The 19,989-nt window shown below is 44.2% G+C and overlaps 1 protein-coding gene across 2 annotated transcripts in view; it reads right to left on the bottom strand.

The window, feature by feature from the left end:
- The window catches only part of LOC138164991 (epidermal growth factor receptor substrate 15-like), a 127,606-nt gene that overhangs the window by 60,280 nt on the left and 47,337 nt on the right, over positions 1-19,989 (bottom strand). For both annotated transcript variants that reach the window (XM_069093023.1, XM_069093024.1), the window contains 6 exons: positions 18,324-18,419; positions 17,200-17,265; positions 16,014-16,139; positions 15,126-15,185; positions 6,302-6,499; positions 5,165-5,310 (listed from right to left, as the gene is read on the bottom strand). In XM_069093023.1, coding sequence (XP_068949124.1) covers positions 5,165-5,310; positions 6,302-6,499; positions 15,126-15,185; positions 16,014-16,139; positions 17,200-17,265; positions 18,324-18,419 — 692 coding nt within the window. The remainder of the gene's footprint in view (positions 1-5,164; positions 5,311-6,301; positions 6,500-15,125; positions 15,186-16,013; positions 16,140-17,199; positions 17,266-18,323; positions 18,420-19,989) is intronic.

Here is a 19,989-nt window from a genome sequence, read left to right as displayed (position 1 = left end):
GGAAGGAAGAGAAGGAAGCGGTTCCCCAGTCAGTCAGCATTTATGAAGTGCTTACTCTGTGCTAAATTCTGGGGATACAAAAAGAGGCAAAAAACAGTCCATTCCTTCAGGGAGCTTACAATCTAATGGGGAAACAACATGCAAACACAGAGATAAAAAGCTAGCTATATACAGGATAAATGGGAAATAATTCAGAGGGAAGGCACTAGAAATTAGAGGAACTGGGAAAGGCTTCTTGTAGAGGGCAGGTTTGAGCTGGGACTGGCCGTCTCCTGGCGCCCTCATCTACCAAAAGAGCAGCTGAGACACGACCCTGGAGCACATGGGCGCTCCTTCACCAGGGCATAGCTGAAAAAACTGCAGCATATGAATGAATGGAAACTACTGTGCTGTAAAAAATAATAACTTGGGGAGGGGGGGGAGTGGAGCCAAGATGGCAGAGTAGAAGCACAAACTTGGTGTGGGCTCCCCTCCAATCACTTCCAATACATGTAAAAATATGACTAAACAAATTTTAGAGCTACAGAACCTACAAAGAGACAAAGAGAAACAAAGCTCCCACTGAAAGAAGCCTGGTAGGCCAACAGAAAGGATCTATCAGACCAAGCTGGGAGCTGAGCCGTATGGTTCCTGGCCCCAGGGCAGCCCGACCAGCAGCTGGCCCAGAGCAGACTTCAGGAGACAGAATCACCAGCAGCTGTGGCGGTTTCCAGAATTATCAACCCATAAATGCCAAAAAGAAAGTAAAAGGTCAGTGTGGAACTTTGTGGGAACAGAGGGACTAAGAGCGCGGTCGGCGGCTGTATAGCCTCCATTGCTTGGCTGTCTCAGGAGCAGATGGCTTGTAGAGTGCAGGGGGACCAAGTGACCACTCAGAGGGTAATTGCTCTTGCTCTGATCTACTTGGATTTGGATCGCGGTCTTGGGTGGTGGTCCTGGCGTGTGTGACTAGTGAGCCAGAGTGTGTGGGGGCTGTAGAGAAGGCACCCAACTAATAGCTCCAGCAGCTGCAAAAACCCCAGGAATTTGGGACAAAGCTCTCCTCTCTGGAAGCAGAGTCCTACAATGGCGAAGAGCTCAAAAGTCAAGTAATTGACTGGTAAGATGAGCAAGCCCAGGAAACATAATCAAACCATAGATTCCTTTTTTGGGGGACAAAAAGGATCAAGGCATGGAGCAAGAGGAAGACAGCGAAGTCAGAAGTCCTGCATCAAAGGTTTCCAAGAAAAATATGAATTGGTTTCAGGCCATGGAGGAGCTCAGGAAGGATTTTGAAAATCAAATAAGAGGGGGCGGCCAGGTAGCAAAGCGAGTAAGATCACCAGCTCCATTGTCAGGATGACCTGGGGATCGAATCCGGGCTCAGACACTTAGCACCCACCCAGAAACACCTGGCTGTGCAACATTGAAAAAGTTACTTAACCCCCATTGCTTAAAAAAAAAAAAAAAGAAAGAAAAAGAAAATCAAGTAAGTGAAGTGGAAGAAAAATTGGGAAGAGAAATGAGAATGATACAAGAAAACTGTGAAAAGCAAGTCAACAGCCTGCTGAAGGAGACCCAAAAATACACCGAAGAAAATAAACTTAAAAAAATAAGACTAACACTAGGGGCAGCTAGGTGGTGCAGTGAATAGAGCACAGGTCCTGGGGTCAGGAGGACCTGAGTTCAAATCTGGCCTCAGACACCTAACACAAAAACTAGCTGGGTGACCCTGGACAAGTCACTTAACCCCAACTGCCCTCCAAATAGCAAAACACACACACACACACACACACACACTAGACTAACTCAAATGGCAAGAGAGGCTCAAAAAGCCAGTGAGAAGAAGAATGCCTTAAAAAGCCAAATTTGCCAGATGGAAAAAGAATCTCAAAAGCTCACTGAAGAGAATCATTCCTCCAGAATTAGACTGGAGCAAATGGGCTAATAATGACTTTATGAGAAATCAAGATACTATTAAACAGCTCCAAACAAATAAAAAAATAGAAGGCAATGTGAAATATCTCATGGGAAAAACCACTGACCTGGAAGATAGATCCAGGAGAGAGAATTTAAAAATGATTGAACTACCTTAAAGCCATGATCAAAAAAAGAACCTAGATATCATCCTTCAAGAAATTCTCAGGGTAAATTGCCCTGATGTTTTACAACCAGAGGGCAAAATAGAGGTTGAAAGAATCCACCGATCACCTCTTGAAAAAGATCCCAAAAAGAAAACTAGGAACATTATAGCAAGGTTCCTAAATTCCCAGATCAAAGAGAAAATATTACAAGCAGTCAAGAAGAAAGAATTTGAATTATGTGGAAACACAATCAGGATAACACAGGATCTGTCAGCTTCTACACTGAGGGATTGAAGAGCTTGGAATATGATATTCCAGGGGTCAAAGGAGCTGGGACTAAAACCAAGAATCACCTACCCGGCAAAACTGAGTATAATGCTACAGGGGAAAATATGGTCATTCAATGAAATAGAGGATTTTCAAGCATTCATGATGAAAAAACCAGAGCTGAACAGAAAATTTGACTTTCAAATACAAGAAGCAAGAGAAATATGAGAAGGTAAACAGGGAAAAGAAATCATAAGGAACTTATCAAAGTTGAATTATTTACATTCCTACATGGAAAAACAATAATTGTAACTCATAAGACTGTTCTCAGTATGAGGATAGTTGAAAGGAATATATATGTGTATGTGTGTGTTTGTGTGTGTGGGTGTGTGTGTGTGTGTGTGTGTGTGTGTGTGTATATATGTATGTATGTATAGGAGGTTGTATGTGTACATAAATATATATGTGAGTGTGGGCATATGTATGTTCATGTATACATAGACAGAAGCCACAGGATGAGTTGAATATAAAGGGATGATATCTAAAAAATAAAATTAAGAGGTGAGAGAGGAATTTATTGGGAGGAGAAAGGAGGAGATAGATAGGAGGTAAATTATCTCATATAAAAGAGGCAAGAGAAAACTGTTACAACGGAGGGGAAGAACAGGAAGGTAAAAAGGAATGAATAGAACATTGAATTTGGCTTAAGGAGGGAATAGCATACCCACTCAATTGGGTATCTCACCCTACAGGAAAATAAGGGGTTAGAGGATAGGAGCGGGGATGATAGAAGGGAGGGCAGATTGGGGGAGAGGGTAGTTAGAAGCAAACACTTTTGAAAAGAGATAGGGTCAAAGGAGAAAATGGAATAAGTCAGGAGCGGGATAGGATGGAGGGAAATATAGCTGGTTTTTCACAATATGACAACTATGGAAATGATTTTGGTAACTGCATATATACAACCTATACTGAATCGCTTGTCTTCCCAGTGGTGGTAGGTGAGGAGAGAGGAAGGGAAAAGAAATGGAACTCAAAGTTTTAAAAACAAATGTTTTTTAAAAAATGTGTTTTTTACATCCAACTGGGACATAAGATGTATGGGCATTGGGGTATAGAGGTCCGTGTTGCCCTGACAGAAAGTTAGGGGAGTGATGTGGGAGGATATAGGGGAGAATGGATTGAGGCAAGGGGTATTCAGTGGGCTTGCTATTTTGGGGTGGGGGTAGGGGAAAGATGGGGAGAAAAAATTGTAACTCAAAATCTTGTGGAAATGAATGTGGAGAACTAAAAATTAATTAATTAATTTAAAAAAAAAAAGAAATAACTCAGAAGAGGTATCCATGAAGACAGGGGAAAAACTACAGAAAATGATACAGAATCAAGTAGGTGGAGGAGAAATGAGAGCCAATGACTATGACGACAGAAAGCCCTCGATCCATTACGGCTCCAAATGGCCAGTGTGGGGTCCACTGCTCCTCTCGAGGGCTGGGCTCCTGCAAGGACCGGGCAGCTATGCTGAGCCTGAGTGGGGAAGGGACAGAGGGACAAGACACTGGGAGAAAAGGCAGTGATGAAACGCTCTTCTGAAGACCCAAGGAGCTCCATCAGTACCCTGTATGTCCACCTGGGTCTCCTGGGCTGCTGTCCCCTTCCCCACCACTATAACAAACCAACCAAGCTTCCAACCTCCTCTTGTCTTTAGGCTTTCCCTGTTGGGTTAGCTTCTTCACAGGGTGGCCAGCTCCTTGAGAGCAGAGACTGTGCTGTCCATCTCTGCTTTCATCTGTGGGTCCTCACTGCCTAATATGGTAACTTGTACATAACAGCATGTCAGCCAATCAACATTTATTAAGTTAAGCACCTACTACGTGCCAAGTGTTGTTTAGTCCTAACCCTTTTGGGGTTTTCTTCGCAAATATCATAGAGCAGTTTGCCTCTCCCTTCTCCAGTGGATTAAGGTAAACAGAAGTTAAGTGACTTGCCCAGAGTCACAAGACAGTGACTGCGTGAGGTTGGATCTGAACTCAGGTCTTCCTGACTCCAGGCCTCCCCTGTATCCATTGAACCACCTAGCTGCCTCATGTGCCAAGTGGAGACTTAAAAATTATCTGCTGAATCCTGAACTCTCAACCTCCTCCATTCTTGCATTAGCCTCTAGAGAATCAGCACACCATAGTCCTTTGGGCCAAGGGCATGCCACAGGGTGGAGGTTCCCAGGCTACCCCACCCCCAGTTCCACGCTCAAATACCATGGGCCCAGGGCATATATGTGGGAGAGGCAGCTCCCTCCCTCCACTGAGCTCAAGTCCCATTAAACATTGAACAAAACCACAGGAATGTGGCTTTTTCATTTTCAGATGACATTCTAATGATGCTGTGGCTTCTCTCAGCTGCTGGCCTTGGATACTCCTGGTCAATCCACAACCCACCACCCTGAGGCACTGCTCAGTTTTACAGTTTGAACATAAAATAATCCTGAAACAATAACTGTTTCTTTCCTAAGTGTTCCAACCATGATTCAAACATCAATCCAGGGCCAGTACAAAGCTGATCACGTGCTGAGCAACAATGACAGGAGTGTAAGACATAGGAGGGAGAGATAAGGTATAAATACCCTAGCAACAAAGTGCTGAGTGTCCAGGAGAAGCCCTTATTGGGGAGGGCAGGAGGGAGGGAGGAGGCCTTGAAAGAAGGATCTCAGCAGGCCCAGGGTGGCATGTGGGCATCCCAGGCCCAGACCTGCCAGCACAGATGCCTGGAGAAAGGGGAGGGCAGGATAAATAAAAGGAGGCTAACCCCTGCATGTAGGTGTGTGCCTTTAAACAAATGCTTACCAGATATGTGCTAGTAAGGCAGATGACAATCCCGTCTTGAGGAAAATCTCTCGAACCTCAAACCCAGACACAAAGCCGTCCATGTCCTTATCAGTCTTCAGGAATATCTCATCATATTTTGCCTTTTCTGCAGGTGATATGACCCACTGAAAAAAGCAAAGAACTACTCAGCAAAAGGGCCCCGAGCCTGGGTCATCGCCTCCTCCAGCACACCGGGCTGTCTGAGTTCTGAGCACTGTCTACTCAGTCCCTTCCCAGGGCTGCCCACATCAAAACAAGCACCTTTCAACAATAACAGAGCTAAAGAAAAATGTGCTGCAGGAATGGATTTCTGGCAATGCCACCCCTGCCCCCACCCCTTTAAAGAATAACTGCATCTAAGACCAGCTCCCTTTTTACTTCTGATTGCTCACGGCACTAGGAGAAGAGAAGATCCCAGGCTGCGAAAGGAGGGAGAGATAAAACTCTCAGAGGATCCCAAATTCTAACAGGCAGCTTCCATTGCCTCTTTATCAGATTTGAGCTGAATGATTCACTCATTCCAATTTCATTTCTTGACTTCTTCCATTCACCCAGGAAGACTGGATTTAATTAGATTGTAAGGAAGGGAAGGGGGATTTATCCCAGGCAGGCAAGAATCCAGAGCTTGAATCCCAGTTTCCATATTTACTAAGCTGCCAGACTGTGACAGAGTACCTTCCCTGAGCCCCAGTTGCTTCACCTGTCAACTGGGATGACAATATCTGGACTCCCTAACTCACAGGGCTGGTGTAAGGAAAGTACTTTGTAAACCTTAAAGCCTTGTACAAAACTGTCAATATTAGTCATATTAATAATACTAAATCTCCAGGGCAAACTCCAAAATCGGATCATTAGGCTACAAATAATCAAGAGTTGACTAGACAGAAACACAACTTCCCGCAGCATGAGCTAAGCAAGGGCAAGCATGCTGGGTTAGTGGGGAGGATGAGGTGTGAGACAGATGGTGCACATGGTCTTCTGCATATCCTGGGATGTGGTACTATAAGTGCCAGATCTGTGAACACTCACTCTAATTGGGCAAAATTCATCCTCAGTCAGTTGGATAAATGCCATGCAGTTAGTTAACAAGGACCTTGAGCATGGCTTCACAATTACCTGTGTCACTGGTCTGGCAGGTAAGACACCTACTGGAGGTGAGGCTCGGCGTGGATCCCTGGCAGGTGCTAGTGAAGGCATCGACCGCTTGGAGGCTGAGGTACTGACCATTTTTCTCTTTGAAGGTGGCACCAAGGCTGGAGGCAAGGACATTGGCACAGGTTCTTTCTCCAGGGCACAGTATACCAAAAACATGGCCTTCAAAAGAGATGAGTCAATGGAAGATATGTTACTATCATTAGGAATATAAATGGTCAAAGGATATGAACAGATTTCTTCAGAGGAAGAAATCAAAGTTATCAATAATCATATGAAAAATGCTATAAATCACTATTGATCAGAGACACACAAATTAAAACAATTCTGAGGCACCACCTCACACCTATCAGATTGGTTAATATGACAGAAAAGAAAAATGACAAACGTTGGACAGGGGATGTGGGAAAATTGGGACACTAATGTATTACTGGTGGAGTTGTAAATTAATCCAACCATTCTGAAGAACAATTTGGAACTATGCCCAAGGGATAATCAAAGTATGCACCTGTTCAACCCAGTAATACCACTGATAGGTCTGCGTCCCAAAGAGATCACAAAAAAAGGAAAAGGACCCACAAGTACAAAAATATTTTTAGCAGCTCTCTTTGTGGTGGCAAAGAATTAGAAACTTAGAGGATGCATAACAACTGGGAAATGGTGGAATGAGTTATGACATTCAAGTGTGATGGAACTGTGATGAGCAGGAAGGTTTCAGAAAAACCTAGAAGACTTGTATGACCTAATGCAAAGTGACGTGAACAGAATCAGAAGAACATCGTATACAGTAACAGCAATATTGGAACTATGGTCAACTGTGAAAAGACTTAGCTCTTCCAATCAAGACAATGATCCAAGAAAATTCCAAAGGACCCATGATGAAAAATGCTATCCATATTCAGAGAGAGAGAGAAATGGTGTACTCTGAGTGAAGACTGAATCATACTTATTTTTAACTTTATTTTTCTCATTCTTTTTTGTGTTTGCTTTCTTTTGCAACATGGCCAACATGGAAATATTTTGCTTGACTTCATATATGTAATCAATATCATACTGTTTGCCTTTTCAAGGGGTTGATGAGAAAAGAGGAGAATGTGGAACTCAAAATTTGAAAAAAATTAATATTAAAATTTTTTTTTTACCTACAACTGGAAAACATTTAGTGAAATAAATTTTAAAATACACCTTTTTTTGTTAAAAGAAAAGAAAAAGAAACAGAAAAATCTGAGGACTTACACAAATTGATGCAATGTAAAGTGAGCAGAACCAGGAGATCATGATACACAGTAACTGCAACATTTTAAGGATGATCAACTGTGAAAGACTTAGTTACAAGATGTAGCTATAACGCTAAGCACCTCCAGAGATAGAAATGATAGACTCTGAGTGCAAATTTTTTTTTGACAACATGGCTAATATATTTTGCATGACTTCACACATATAATCAATATATTGCTTGCCTTCTCAGTAGGTGGGAGAGGGGCTGGGAAGAAAATTAGGAACTTGAAAATTTTCTTAAATGAATGTTAAAATAAAGCATATTAAAATGCAAATAAATAAATGGATGGATGGATGAATAAATCAATTTTTTTTTTAAAGAGAGGACTAGTAAGCCAGTCATGGTGAGAGTTTTGAGGCTTCTTTGGGGGGATTCCCTGGGCCGCTGAAGACAAGTATTTCCCTATCACCAAAACATCTGCACCAAGGCAACTGGCCAATTAAAGTGTGCACCCAGCCTCATGCTTCACATGGCCCCAAGGGGGAAAGGAAGAGAATCTATACATCTCCCATCCCTGTCCCTAAAGACCTGGCCAAACCTGCGGTTGCAGCCCAGAACTTTCCAGGACTTTCCAGCCCCCTTTACCAAGGAGTTTTAAAAGCCAAAGACATAAAGGTTGCCAATCCAGCACCTGCAACTGTACTCCCCACCCCAGACTCTGGCAGGTACAGAGTCACAGTTCAATGGCTTGGGAAGCTGTTTGTGGTCCAGATCAGAGGTGTGGACATTCTGCTGTCCCTACTCGGATCTAAGGCGCCCAGTTGGCAGTTGACCATCTGAGACCAGCAGGACCCAGTCATATCCTTCATTCTAGCAAAATCACTCAGTCTGTGCTCCATTTACTAGTCTGGTAGTTTCTATATTTCATTTCTTTCACATAATGCAAAACTGTCCAGGTTAAATTTGTTTTTCCCCCCAAGCATACGTTTAGGCCTGATAGGAATTAGGGTCCCACGAACAGAAACACTTGACATTCGGAGATAAACACCATGGTTTCCACACCCAGAAAAGCTAGCTTTTAATCCTTTGGCCCAGACCAAAAACTCTCCCCTCCCTAGGAAGGCCTCAAGAATTAAACTTCTGTTTTCGAGTCACACTAAGAGGCCTGGCTCTGGCTCAGCCTCCACTGAGCCTGGGGTTACAGAAACAGATCAGACTCAAAAACTCATGACTCAAAGACCATTTAGAATTTATAGGGAAGTACAAGACTGGCTCTGAATGAGGGGAAATGATTAGCAAGGACCACAAAAGGTCAGCGTTCCTCTCAACAGATGGAAGCGATTTCCTGGAAAGGCGGGTACTGAAAACACAAAGTACAGTTGGCCATCTGCTGTCAACGGACAACAAAAATTTTTGGAAGCTAAAGAACATGTTTTTTAATTTCACATTGCCTGAATGTGTTGCTTTCCTTCACAAATGAATTCAAAATACATTTTAAAAACTTTCCACCAAAGTCGTGACCAACTTGAAATTGTGAATAACACTGAGGTTTATTTCATACTTCTACTCAAACCCTGTTCCTTCAAACAAGACAGGGTCAGAGATTGGTGGTGGGAGCCCCCACGAGGTAAGGGGCCTCAGGCAAGGGGAGGGAATGCCCCAGGTCAGCCCCAGGTCAGACCCCAGACGTCTTTGAGGCTTCCAGCTCTGATATTCTATGACTTGGAACTCTAGTCTAACCCAAGGACAAAGAAAGAGAAGGAGGCTCAGAGAATTTCTCCTCATATCTTTATGTTCCACCACAGCAAATGGAATCTACTTCAATATTAACCAGACCCCCTTATACATTTAACTAGCAAGAGCCCCAAAACCTTGTTTCTGACTATAAATGAAAAGCAAAGTCAACTCTTAACCGAGGCTTGGGAAAGGGAGCAACTATCTCGAAGGGCACTCCTACCTCTCCCTTCCCCCTCAGCACCCAGCACTTAATAAAGACTAACTTGGGCCTCAGCACAGTGTCTTCCTTGACTCATCTGTAAAACAGGAATGCTACCTATACAGTGAGAAAAGTCTGGCATAAAATGAGAGAAATGTGATCTCTTATTAACACACAAAAGACGCACTTCAGAAATGCTGACTGAACAGAGAGTGCTTAGTTCCCCTCTCTGAATCTCTGAGCTGGAAGCTTGTCCCTTGGGGGATTCAATCACTGATGCCAGCTAGCGTCCCTGAAAATAGCAGCAAGAATGAGCATCCTGAGGCCACTGAAGGAATATGAGCTCTTTCAGAACAAGCTCCCAAAGGGCCTAGCATCGAGCTCTGGAGTCCTCCAGAGGCTCAAGCAAAGCTAGGGATGAATAAACAACCAGACCAATTTAAGGCCTGGAATCCAAACCAACAACAGTAATTAACCAGACCTATTAAAATTCTAGACTGATGGAAAAGGGGCTTTTCTAGCTGGGGAGCTGACTGATGAAGGAAGTAAAGGGCAGTACAAAGAATGAAAATGGGAGGGGGGTGGAGTCTGGACAAACTGGGACACCCTCATTCCATTCCCAATTCTGTTACATGTCACTTCCTTCTCTGGGCCAGTTTTCACATCTGGAAACATGAATGGACTAGAATCAACACTGACCTCCAAGATCTATCACAGTCCTACAACACTATGGACATATGTAAAAACAGACAAATTCATCAATAACATAAACTGATTAGGAAGGGGAAGGGAAGAAGGTAAAGTGGAATGGAAACTTTGCTATGAAAAGTAGTAGTTTTATTTGTGGTGACAAAGAATTGAAAATTGAGAAGATGCTCATCAACTGGGAAACAAGTTGTGATATATGAATGTAATAGAATACTATTGTGCTGTAAGAAAGCGGCTAGGTGGCACAGTGAATAGAGCACCAGCACCGGCTCTGGAGTCAGGAGGACCCGAGTTCAAATCTGACCTCAGACACTTAACACTTACTAGCCGTGACCTTGGGCAAGTCACTTAACCCCAAATGCCCCTCAAAAAAAAAAAAGAAAAAGAAATGATGAGCAGGCAGACTTCAGAAAAACTTGGAAAGATTTATATGAACAGATGCTAAGTGAGGGGAGCAGAACCAGGAGAACACTGTACATAGTTACAGCCACAACGTGTGATGACTGACTGATAGAACTGGTTCTTCTCAGCAATGCAAAGTTCTAAGACAAGTCCAAAAGGCTCATTGATGGAAAATGCTATCCACATCCAGAGAAAGAATTACTGTGTCTGCAACGTATGTGTGACGACCAACTTTGAAAGACTGGACTCTTCTCAGCAATGCAGTGATATAAGTCAATCCCAAAAGACTCATGATGGAGAGAAAAGTCTATATCCAGAGAAAGAACTAGAAAGAACTGAGTTTGTATCCAGATTGAAGCAAACTACCTGATCTTTTTCCTTTTCTTGTTTGGTTTTATGTCCTCTTTCCCATTGTTCATTCCATCTGATACTATCCTTCTTTATAACCTGACTAACGTCTAATGTGCAAGTATTTACAGATCCTGTACTTGACTGTATGCCGCCATGGGGGGGAAGGGAGGGAGGGGGACAAAATATGAAACTCAAGGAATTGGGGAATTGAATCTTGTAAACTAAAAGTAAACAAATTAATAAAAATTATCTAAAGACAAAAAAAAGAAGACTTACTGTGTCTGAATGCAGACCAAAGCTGACTATTTGCTGCCTCATTTGTTTTGTTTCTTCTTTCTCATGGTTCATTCAATTGGTTCTAATTCTTCTTTATAACGTGAGTAATGGGAAATGTATAATATGAATGTATATGTAGAGCTCATATCAGAATGCGTGCCTTCTTGGGGAGGAGGGAGGAGAGGGAGGGGGATAAAATTTCAAACTCAAAAGCTTGTGGAATTGAATGTTGTAAACTAAAAATAAATTTTTTTTTGAAAAAGAAAAGTAGTAGTTTTAGAAAAGGATGGGGCAGACAGTGGGGGGGGGGGGGGGAGGAGACAAGGACCAAACTCATGGAATTTGACCAGAGACCTGGCAATAATTAATTAAAATGAGCTCAAGAAAACTGGAAATAAATAAATAAATTCACACATTCTATCTACAATGAGTAGTTTGAGTAAAGGCAGTTAGGGCTGTTTGGGAGTACCAATCAGCTGCACCTGGTCATCTCTCACACTTGGTTCCTATGACCACAACTACCCTCACAAACAGCAGCTCCTCACCAGCTGCCTCCCTCCCCCCACTTTGAACACCTGCTCTTCTGGCCTAGATGGTCATTTCCTGAGGGACCCCAGTCATGGCCAACACACTCTCAGGACTTCTCTGTGTCCTCGATGTCAGCCTTGACCCTTGCCCCGGGCAGGGCACCCTCCCCTCCCACCTTTTCCAGTTCCCTTAACGTGTTATCTTCCCTGATTAGAACATACACTCCCTGAGAGTGGAGAATGTCTTATTGGTTTATGGGTGTATCCCCCTCACACTTAGCAGAGTACTGGCACACAGTAGGTGCCTAATCAACAGTCATTCATTATGGAAAGAAAAGAACAGATGTGAGCCACATTGTGGAGATCTAGGTACAGGAGAAAGACCTCTGAATCTGAAGCCAAAGGGCTTGAATTTAAATTCTGCCTCTCACAATCATCACTTGTATGATTTGGGGCAAGGAGCCTCTCTGGGTCTCACTTTCCTCATCTGTAAAATGAGGGGACTGAGCCAGGTGACCCCTAAGGTATCTCCCAGCTCCAAACATATGATCTTTATGATACAGAAAAGATGTGGCCTGGCAATGAGTGGATTCTTTAAAAAAACAAATAACAGATTCTGGCTCTTTTAAAAATACTTTTTAAAATACATGAAAAGCAAAAATTGGAAAATGGGTCAAGAAAATAAGCAATTATCAAATTAAATATATAAATCCTGCATTGGAGGCTCTTGGGTCAAAGTTGGCTTAGTTCATCCAGTGAAACAAGGTAAGTGAGTCCCTCCAAAAAGCCACGCCCACCAGAAACCAAAGGCAGCTGGTCTGAAATGACATTCCCCCAAGAGAACTGGCAGGACAGAATGTGGTCGATCCGGTTCTACGCACTGGCCAGCTGTATGAGCGCCCAACACCAAGGCAGCAAAACAATGAGAAAAAAAAAGCTAGTCTCTCTTTTCTGTAATTCAGTAAATTAATCTCAAAGTTGACACAAAGTAACTGGTTCCAGACAAATCTCACACTAGAGAGGACTTCCCAAGCACTAACTTAGGCAAATACAACTCCTATCTCCAGCCCCCAGAGTCCTGAATGAGTGAGTGAGTGATGGCCAATCCCAGGGGCACAGGGCCCCTGTAAGGCATCCCCATCCCCCGTATCCTGGGCCAAACAAGGGCTGCTCAGGACTCCAACCTGACTTTGGTGGGGCGGAAGCTGGACTTCTCGGGCAATGTTTTAGAGGAAGCCACTCGAGTGTTCACCTCCAGTTCCAGAAAAGGGTAGGCTGTCCAAAGATCTGAGATTCCAATACAGCATGACCTTGGGCAAGTGGGTCTGTTCAGCTAAAACCTAAGGGTATTGCCCTAAACACCCATTCCCTGAACTCATCTCAATCTTATTTCTGAAAGTGCTATACCTGTGTCTTTGAGAAAGTTACAATGTTGAGATTAATAATCAACCTTCCCTTCAACTAGTTTCCCTAATGGAGAGAAAAAGTCCCCTTTTAACCACAACACAGAAGGGGGAGGTGGCTGGGGAAGGGCCTCGAATCGTGCCACAAACGTACTGGTCCAAGGCAATGGAACAAAAATAGTAGGGGAGAAGGTCATGCTGTATCTTTCTTCAAGTACTTGAAGGCCTGTCACGTGAAGGAGGAAACACATTCCTTCCTTCTCCTCAGCTCTAGAAAATACAAACAGTAGCAAGAGGAGAAGGGCAGATTTTTCTGTCTAGATCAGGGAAAACTTTCTGATAACTAGGTGGTATATCAGACAGTGAGGAAGGCCTGAATTCCAATCCTGCCTCAGACACTTCCTTAGCTTTGTCAGCTCCCCTCTGCTTGACTCAGTTTGTATCCGCAAAATCAGGGGCCTGGCCTTGAAGGCTGTCCCAAAGAAGAATGGTCTGTCTCCATAGGCTGGCAAGCACTGCCCTCCTTGGAGAGGTTCAGGGGAAGGCTAGATCACCATTTCTCTCGGAGGCACTTTCTAGCAGAGATCTGTGTTAATACAGGGAGCTCCATGTCGAGAGGACACGTTTCAGAGAGTGAGCCCCCTTGATCTAACAGAGCCGCCTGAACTGGGAGTCAGAAAATTCAAGTTTGAATCCCGGCTCTGCTCCTTACTGAGTCACGTTTAGCAAGTCACTTGCCCTTTCTGAACTTCAGCTTCCCCTTCTATAGAATGAGTGAATTGGACTAGATTAGGACATTTTCACCCTTGACAAGTGGTCTCTTTTAACCAAAACTATCCCACACCATTTATCTACTGACTGAGAAACCATCCAAGCATAGGAATACACTACTGGAAATGCAGTCACAGTATTACAAAACCAAAGTATCCTTAAGGGTCCCCAGTGTGGCGCCTGGCACACAGAAGGTATTTAATAAATGCTCAGTGACTGACTGACTGCCAGTGCTGTAAGTGGGGAAAAAAACTTATTTGAAACCTCTTGAAATCCAAGAGTAACCAGGACAGATGATACACTCTGATGAAGGCCATCTCAATAAAAAAGAGTTCCTATTTCATTTCCAAAATGCCAAAACAAATTGGTCTGATGAGTCACAAATGAAGCAAAAACTAAACAAAATGACTAAAACAAACCCCACGATCTCTACTGAGTATTCTGGCTCAACGTCACAAAGCTTGGCATGTTTTAAGGCTCTCCTGGGTGTCCAGAGAGAACCCTTGGACCACAGGACTTCCAAACTCCCAAACAAACAGAAGATGTAGGCCTAAAGCTGCAGCCTAACTTCCCTCCCTCAGCCTCTTCTTCAACAATCATGGTCAGCACTCACCCTTGGAACCAGGGTACCCAGGCAGAGCACCTGTGAAGGTCAAGGGCAAAAAGAACATTGCTACATTCTGGCTACATTCTAGCATTGCTACAGTGGGACCAGGGGACTTGCAAGGCCTCCAGATTACGGTGGGGCAGGTGAGGGAATGGGGGGAGAAGGGAAGGCAAGGTTCTTTCCTTTCTTTTTCTAAAAATGAGAGGTACATAAAGCATAAGAAGGTTTGACCACAGCCCTTCCCCCCCCAGCCCAGAAAGAAGAAAAGCATAAGTTGTAACAGGATAAGCACTAAGCAGTGATTGGCTGGAAAATGCAGATTGGTGGGCAAATGGGACAGCAAAACTGCTGAAGGGAGAAATGGGTATAGGCAGGTGTCAACTTGGGGAAAAGGAAAAAAAGGAAGGAAGCAAGGCCTGAGCCAGGAGAGCATGGGGGAGGGGGCAGAGGCGGCAGCTCAGGGCTTCAAACCGCTGGACCCAGATGTGAACGGAGCTACCGAGATGACGGGCTGGCCCAGGGGCCTCTGAGTACCCGCCAGCCTGCATCTGTGAACGCACAATGGCAGGGAGCAGGAGAGGTACTTACAACAGCAAACTCATCTCTGTCCAGCATTCCATCATGGTCAATATCACTTAACTCCCAAACCTGAAACAAACCCCACAAAAAGGAGTTAGGCTCTCTCAATTCAACATCAAATACATAAACTGCAAAAGCTCAGCTGGTGAACCAGTACTAATCACGAGCCTGCTAACAAGTCTAGAGGACGCGGCACACCTACAAGCTCTATCCTGCGTGATCTTCCCCAAAGTCGTGACTCAAGGAGTTAAGTGGCTTGACCAGCTGAGGTCCCAGAGCTCGTGAGCCAGGCCCTGGAGAAAAACTCTAGGCTCTATAACTATTTAATTACTTATTCAAAGTGAACAACTCCTAACACCATGAAGTGGAGCAATTAGAAAACGGGTTTTTTTTTAAATAGCAATTGCTATATGAAATATTTTTATGAAACGTCCTAATAAGTACCGCCTTAAAAACTAACAGCAATTTAGAGAATTTAGTTCAAAAATGCTGCTTAAAAGTAATCTCTACTAGAATAAACCCTACATCAAAAACTCAAAAGAAAATCTTCAAATCCTAGGCAATGAATGTTCAGTGCAATGAGTCAGAAAGAGAGCTCCCTGGGAGGTTCACAGGTGATCGGGCCTGTCTACAAAAACTAGTTATGACCCTGACGGATACTGAGAATACAGAAATTATCGACAACCAAGCCAGATTGTGAAAATCTCAAAATAAGAAATAGACGGTATTAAAATACATAAAAACATGAAAAATAAGCAAGCGGATTTAAACGTGGCAACATTTTAAATTTAACGGTTGATGACGGTCAAATACTAACAAACCAACAGCTGTGCTTCCCAAACCCCAAAGCAAAGTGCTTTCTATTGATTTTGACAGATCTTGTGAAGACATTCTTACTCTCCCAAGGATATCTACAGGCAGCTTGGAGTTGAGCAGCACCGGCTTCACCTTCTCACCAGATAATAATCCACTCACAGGGTTAAGGCTGTCAAAAATTGCATCATATTTGGCCTTCTCCTCTGACTGCGATATAGAAAGGAATGAAGGTTAAAGATGGTTAAAATCACAGATAATATAAAGAAAATGATTTTCTAACCAAAGAGTTATAGGGAAAAAAAGCCTGTCATTCAATTTTTTAAAAAATTACATAAAATATATAAAAATTCCATTTTTATATTGACCAGAACAATGGTTGTGATCGAATGCTTGGAGATTCCCAGAAGTCCTAACTGTTCTCAGCCTGTGACACCCCCCCTGACAGCTCATTTCATTTCTGGAGAAAGCCACAAATGGCCAGTGCAAAGGAAATAGCCTGGATCGTTTCAAAATGAAAGAGCCTAGGCCCAGGGGAGACTCCTCACCCAGGCAGTACAGCTGACAAGGGACACCGCTGCCTTGTCAAGTTCTTTGAAATTAAAAGAAATTGCTGCCTTACACATTAAACAGGACATGCCTGTTGTACCTATGAATTGAACCCACCATCTAGCAACATGAAAGTCAGTCTATGTAAATATCATCTGAGCAAAAGAACAAAGAATGTGGTTCCTCATTTTCCCAAGTTTGTCAAAGCTTTACACCCAGGGCCTTACAGACTGCCAATACCCCATATCTAGTCAATTCAATTAATTTGAAATTAACTACCCAACTAAAAATACAAGAATGATTTTAAAAAATATTTTACCAAGACCAAAAAAGAATATTTGAGATACAAAATCAATTTGATGGCCCCAACTAATACTTACTTGGTAAAAAATTCATTTCGGAAAAACAAATGGCTTCTATTTCCCCAGAAATTTTCACTTTAAAATGGCCAATTGAGGACTTAAAAGTGCCAAAGGCTCAGGTCAGTCTGGCCCCATTAATTTTACAAAAAGAAAGGTCTAAACCGGGGGTTCAGTTACCAGGACAGCTCAAATAGAGCAGCTGGACATTTAATACTGGACCCAGAAAGCCCCAGGGGTTCATTAGTCAAATATAAAACCAAGCTTCTGGATAGTAACTGTCCTCTGGAAGCCAAAGGCTCGCTGCAGGAGCTGTGAGGACGGCCCCTCCCCCACCTTGAGAGGGTCCCAAGGACACTTACTTTGACAGCCCATGGGAGCTCGGCGGATGGGGGTCCACTAAGAAGCAATGGGCTGCTTGACTCACGCTATAACAGAAAACAGTCATGATGCTTTTCAATGTTGAGTTTTTGTCTGTTTGCACATCCTGATGCTAAGGCAAAGGGGGATGGGAGGGAGGAGGAGCAAGGAGGGTATTTGTAGTCAAGTCAAAACTTTCAAAATCTGAAACATTCCCTGAATTATTCCTTTTCATTTTTGCATATGTGAATGCAGAGTACTTTGTTGTAAACTGTAGGCTTAGCTAAATAATAATGAAAAAAAAAAACCCAAGCCCTCAGAGCTCATTCTACTGATTTAGAAATTCTAGTCCAATATTTTGACAGGATAATACCTACTGCACTCAACCACTGTGGAAATACAGGCTAGAGACCATTAAAACTGACTTTATGAAAATCTATAGATAACAAATCTCTAGACGCAAAATGATTTTCCAGTCCCACCTTGTGACTGGCTTACTCCAAGTAAGTATTCAATACAACCACATTCTAGGGTTAACAGCAGGAGTTGGCCAGGCCCTTAGACTTCGCCACAACAAGGCCAAGGTCATGTTAACAGTCCCTGCTGACCAGCTGTGGACAGGCAGTCCTGAGAGGAAGCTGTGGTCTGAGGACGCACCACCTTGTCTGTCCCCCTTCCTGGGGCCTGGGCTTCTGCCCTTTTCAAGGGTGGTCCTGAGATGGTAAGCATGCAAGCGCTCCAGAGCCTGACCCAGGCTAGAAGCCTGAGCCCAAAAGAGCCTAGGTTTCCTTCATCCAGGCAAGGGCTATCAACTGGAGCACTGGGATGGGAACACGCTTGCACACGCTCACACACACATGCACCCACATACACCACAGAAATGGCCATACTTGAAAATGACTTTGCTGACCAAGTTTTTTTTTTTTTACCCACCCAAGGCCCTGAAAGATTCTCCCCCTTTTCCAATCTCCTAAGCTCACAGCCTCAACTCGACAGAACACACAGTAGGCGCTCCTGTTCTAGCCCACAAGCCTTGGGAATAACTTGGCTAAAATGTGCTAGAGGGGAGATAACTCCACCACCCACAGCTTCACCCAGCAAGCAGATTTTAAATGACTTTTCTTACAAATCGAGGTGGAGGGACAGTCAAATGAAGGCTACTGAGGGAAACATCCAGTCCATTTTGTGCACAGGCCACGAGTCTCAAAGCAACAAAGAATTCCTGAGGAGAAGAAAGGTCACGATTAAACACTGAACCCAACACAAGACTGTTTAGTCACTGTTTGCCCAAAGTCTCTGGGTCATTGTGGGTACGTTCTAGGGTGTCCTGGGGCAAGGAGGAAATAATTCATTCATCTAATGGTTCTATTAAAAAGGATACTAATTTGTCCTGACTAATGATCCCATTATTTAGAGTTACAGTGCAGGCAAACTACAACTCCTTCAGTTAAGAAGCTCCCTGAGGGCAGGGATGGTTGCCCAGCTCCTCAGGACCCATGGCAGTACCAGCACAGGCACTGCCAACGCTCCTTATGTAGACTGTCAGAAGAGCGGTGTGGGAGCACAGAGCTCAGGACCGGGACGTTGTGGAGAGGCCACAGGGTGAGAGAGGATGTTTGGACAACTTGCGGCTCCCACACACACTGCTTTGTGGGCCTGGGGCAAGGCACTGGTTTCCTACCTGGCGGACCCATCACCCCAGGCCACTGTGATAAAACGGGAGATTGTAATACTAATCATTTCTCAGCATCACGCAGGACTAATTCCAATGAGTGAGTCAGGACTGGAACTCTGGTCCCCCACTTTCCTCCCAAACCAGGGTTCTCCCCATTCTCCTGTCCAGAACCAGCAAGGTCAGAGGGCATAATGTGTGTTAACAATTCATGGCTGACAAGGTGTTGCCCACAATCTAGCACCATCCCAGCATCAACAGACACATGTCATTGTCTCAATGAGACAGAGAAGCACGGGGGGCTGCCCATGACCACCCAGTCCTGCAGAGAGAAAGGGCTCCCAGACTTGGCAGCCTCTGGCATTCTCTCATCCATAAAATGGGGAAGCAGGACCTGACAGGAAGAAATGGGCTGGCAGAGCCATCTTCCTGTTCTACACTGCTGTTCCTGAGAACCAGACCATCCAATGAGGAAGAAACCCTAAAAAACATGACCTTCAGGCCCTGCAGAAGCAAAAGTGAAACAGATGACCCTGAAGTTGTTGTCAGGCAGCTGAGTGGCACACTGGATAGAGGACTGAACAGAGCCGGGAAGATCTGAATTCAAATCCCACCTTAGACATTTAAACTAGGTGAGCCTGGACAAGTCATGAGCCTCAGTTTTCTCCTCTGGAAAATGGGGGTGATAGTAGCCCCTCCCTCCCAGGTGGCTATGAGGCTCAAAGGTGACCATCTCTGAAGGGCTCTCAGACCTTCAGGTGATCCACCCATGCTGGCCATTCCCGATTAACTGACACAGGAGCTGCTTCTGAGAACAGGAGTGAACTCTCCCCTCTGGTGCTTAACATGGCAAGCAGCAAACTCCTGGTCCATGAGGGAAGGTTTCTTCCACAATGGAACACCCTGCCAACTCTTGCAGAGGCAGGAATTTCCCCTCTGCCCCATCAATTCTGGGAACTCCCCAACGAGTGAGCTCCCTCCCCCAAGGCAGGGCAGCCCATGCAATCCTAGGGTGTTGCCCAGAGCACAAAGAGGGAGAGGACACAGAGTCTCCAAGACAGTGTGTGTCCAAGGTGAGACTCGAACCCAGTCCAGATGTGACCTCTCCCACTGCCCCCTT

Source organism: Petaurus breviceps, unplaced genomic scaffold, assembly GCF_028583685.1.
Source record: "Petaurus breviceps papuanus isolate PSGF00001 unplaced genomic scaffold, PetGlider_PUasm1.0 207, whole genome shotgun sequence".
Taxonomy (NCBI): Eukaryota; Metazoa; Chordata; class Mammalia; order Diprotodontia; family Petauridae; genus Petaurus; species Petaurus breviceps.
Note: the sequence above shows the minus strand (reverse complement) of the source record. Positions and strands in the feature narration are given on the sequence as shown.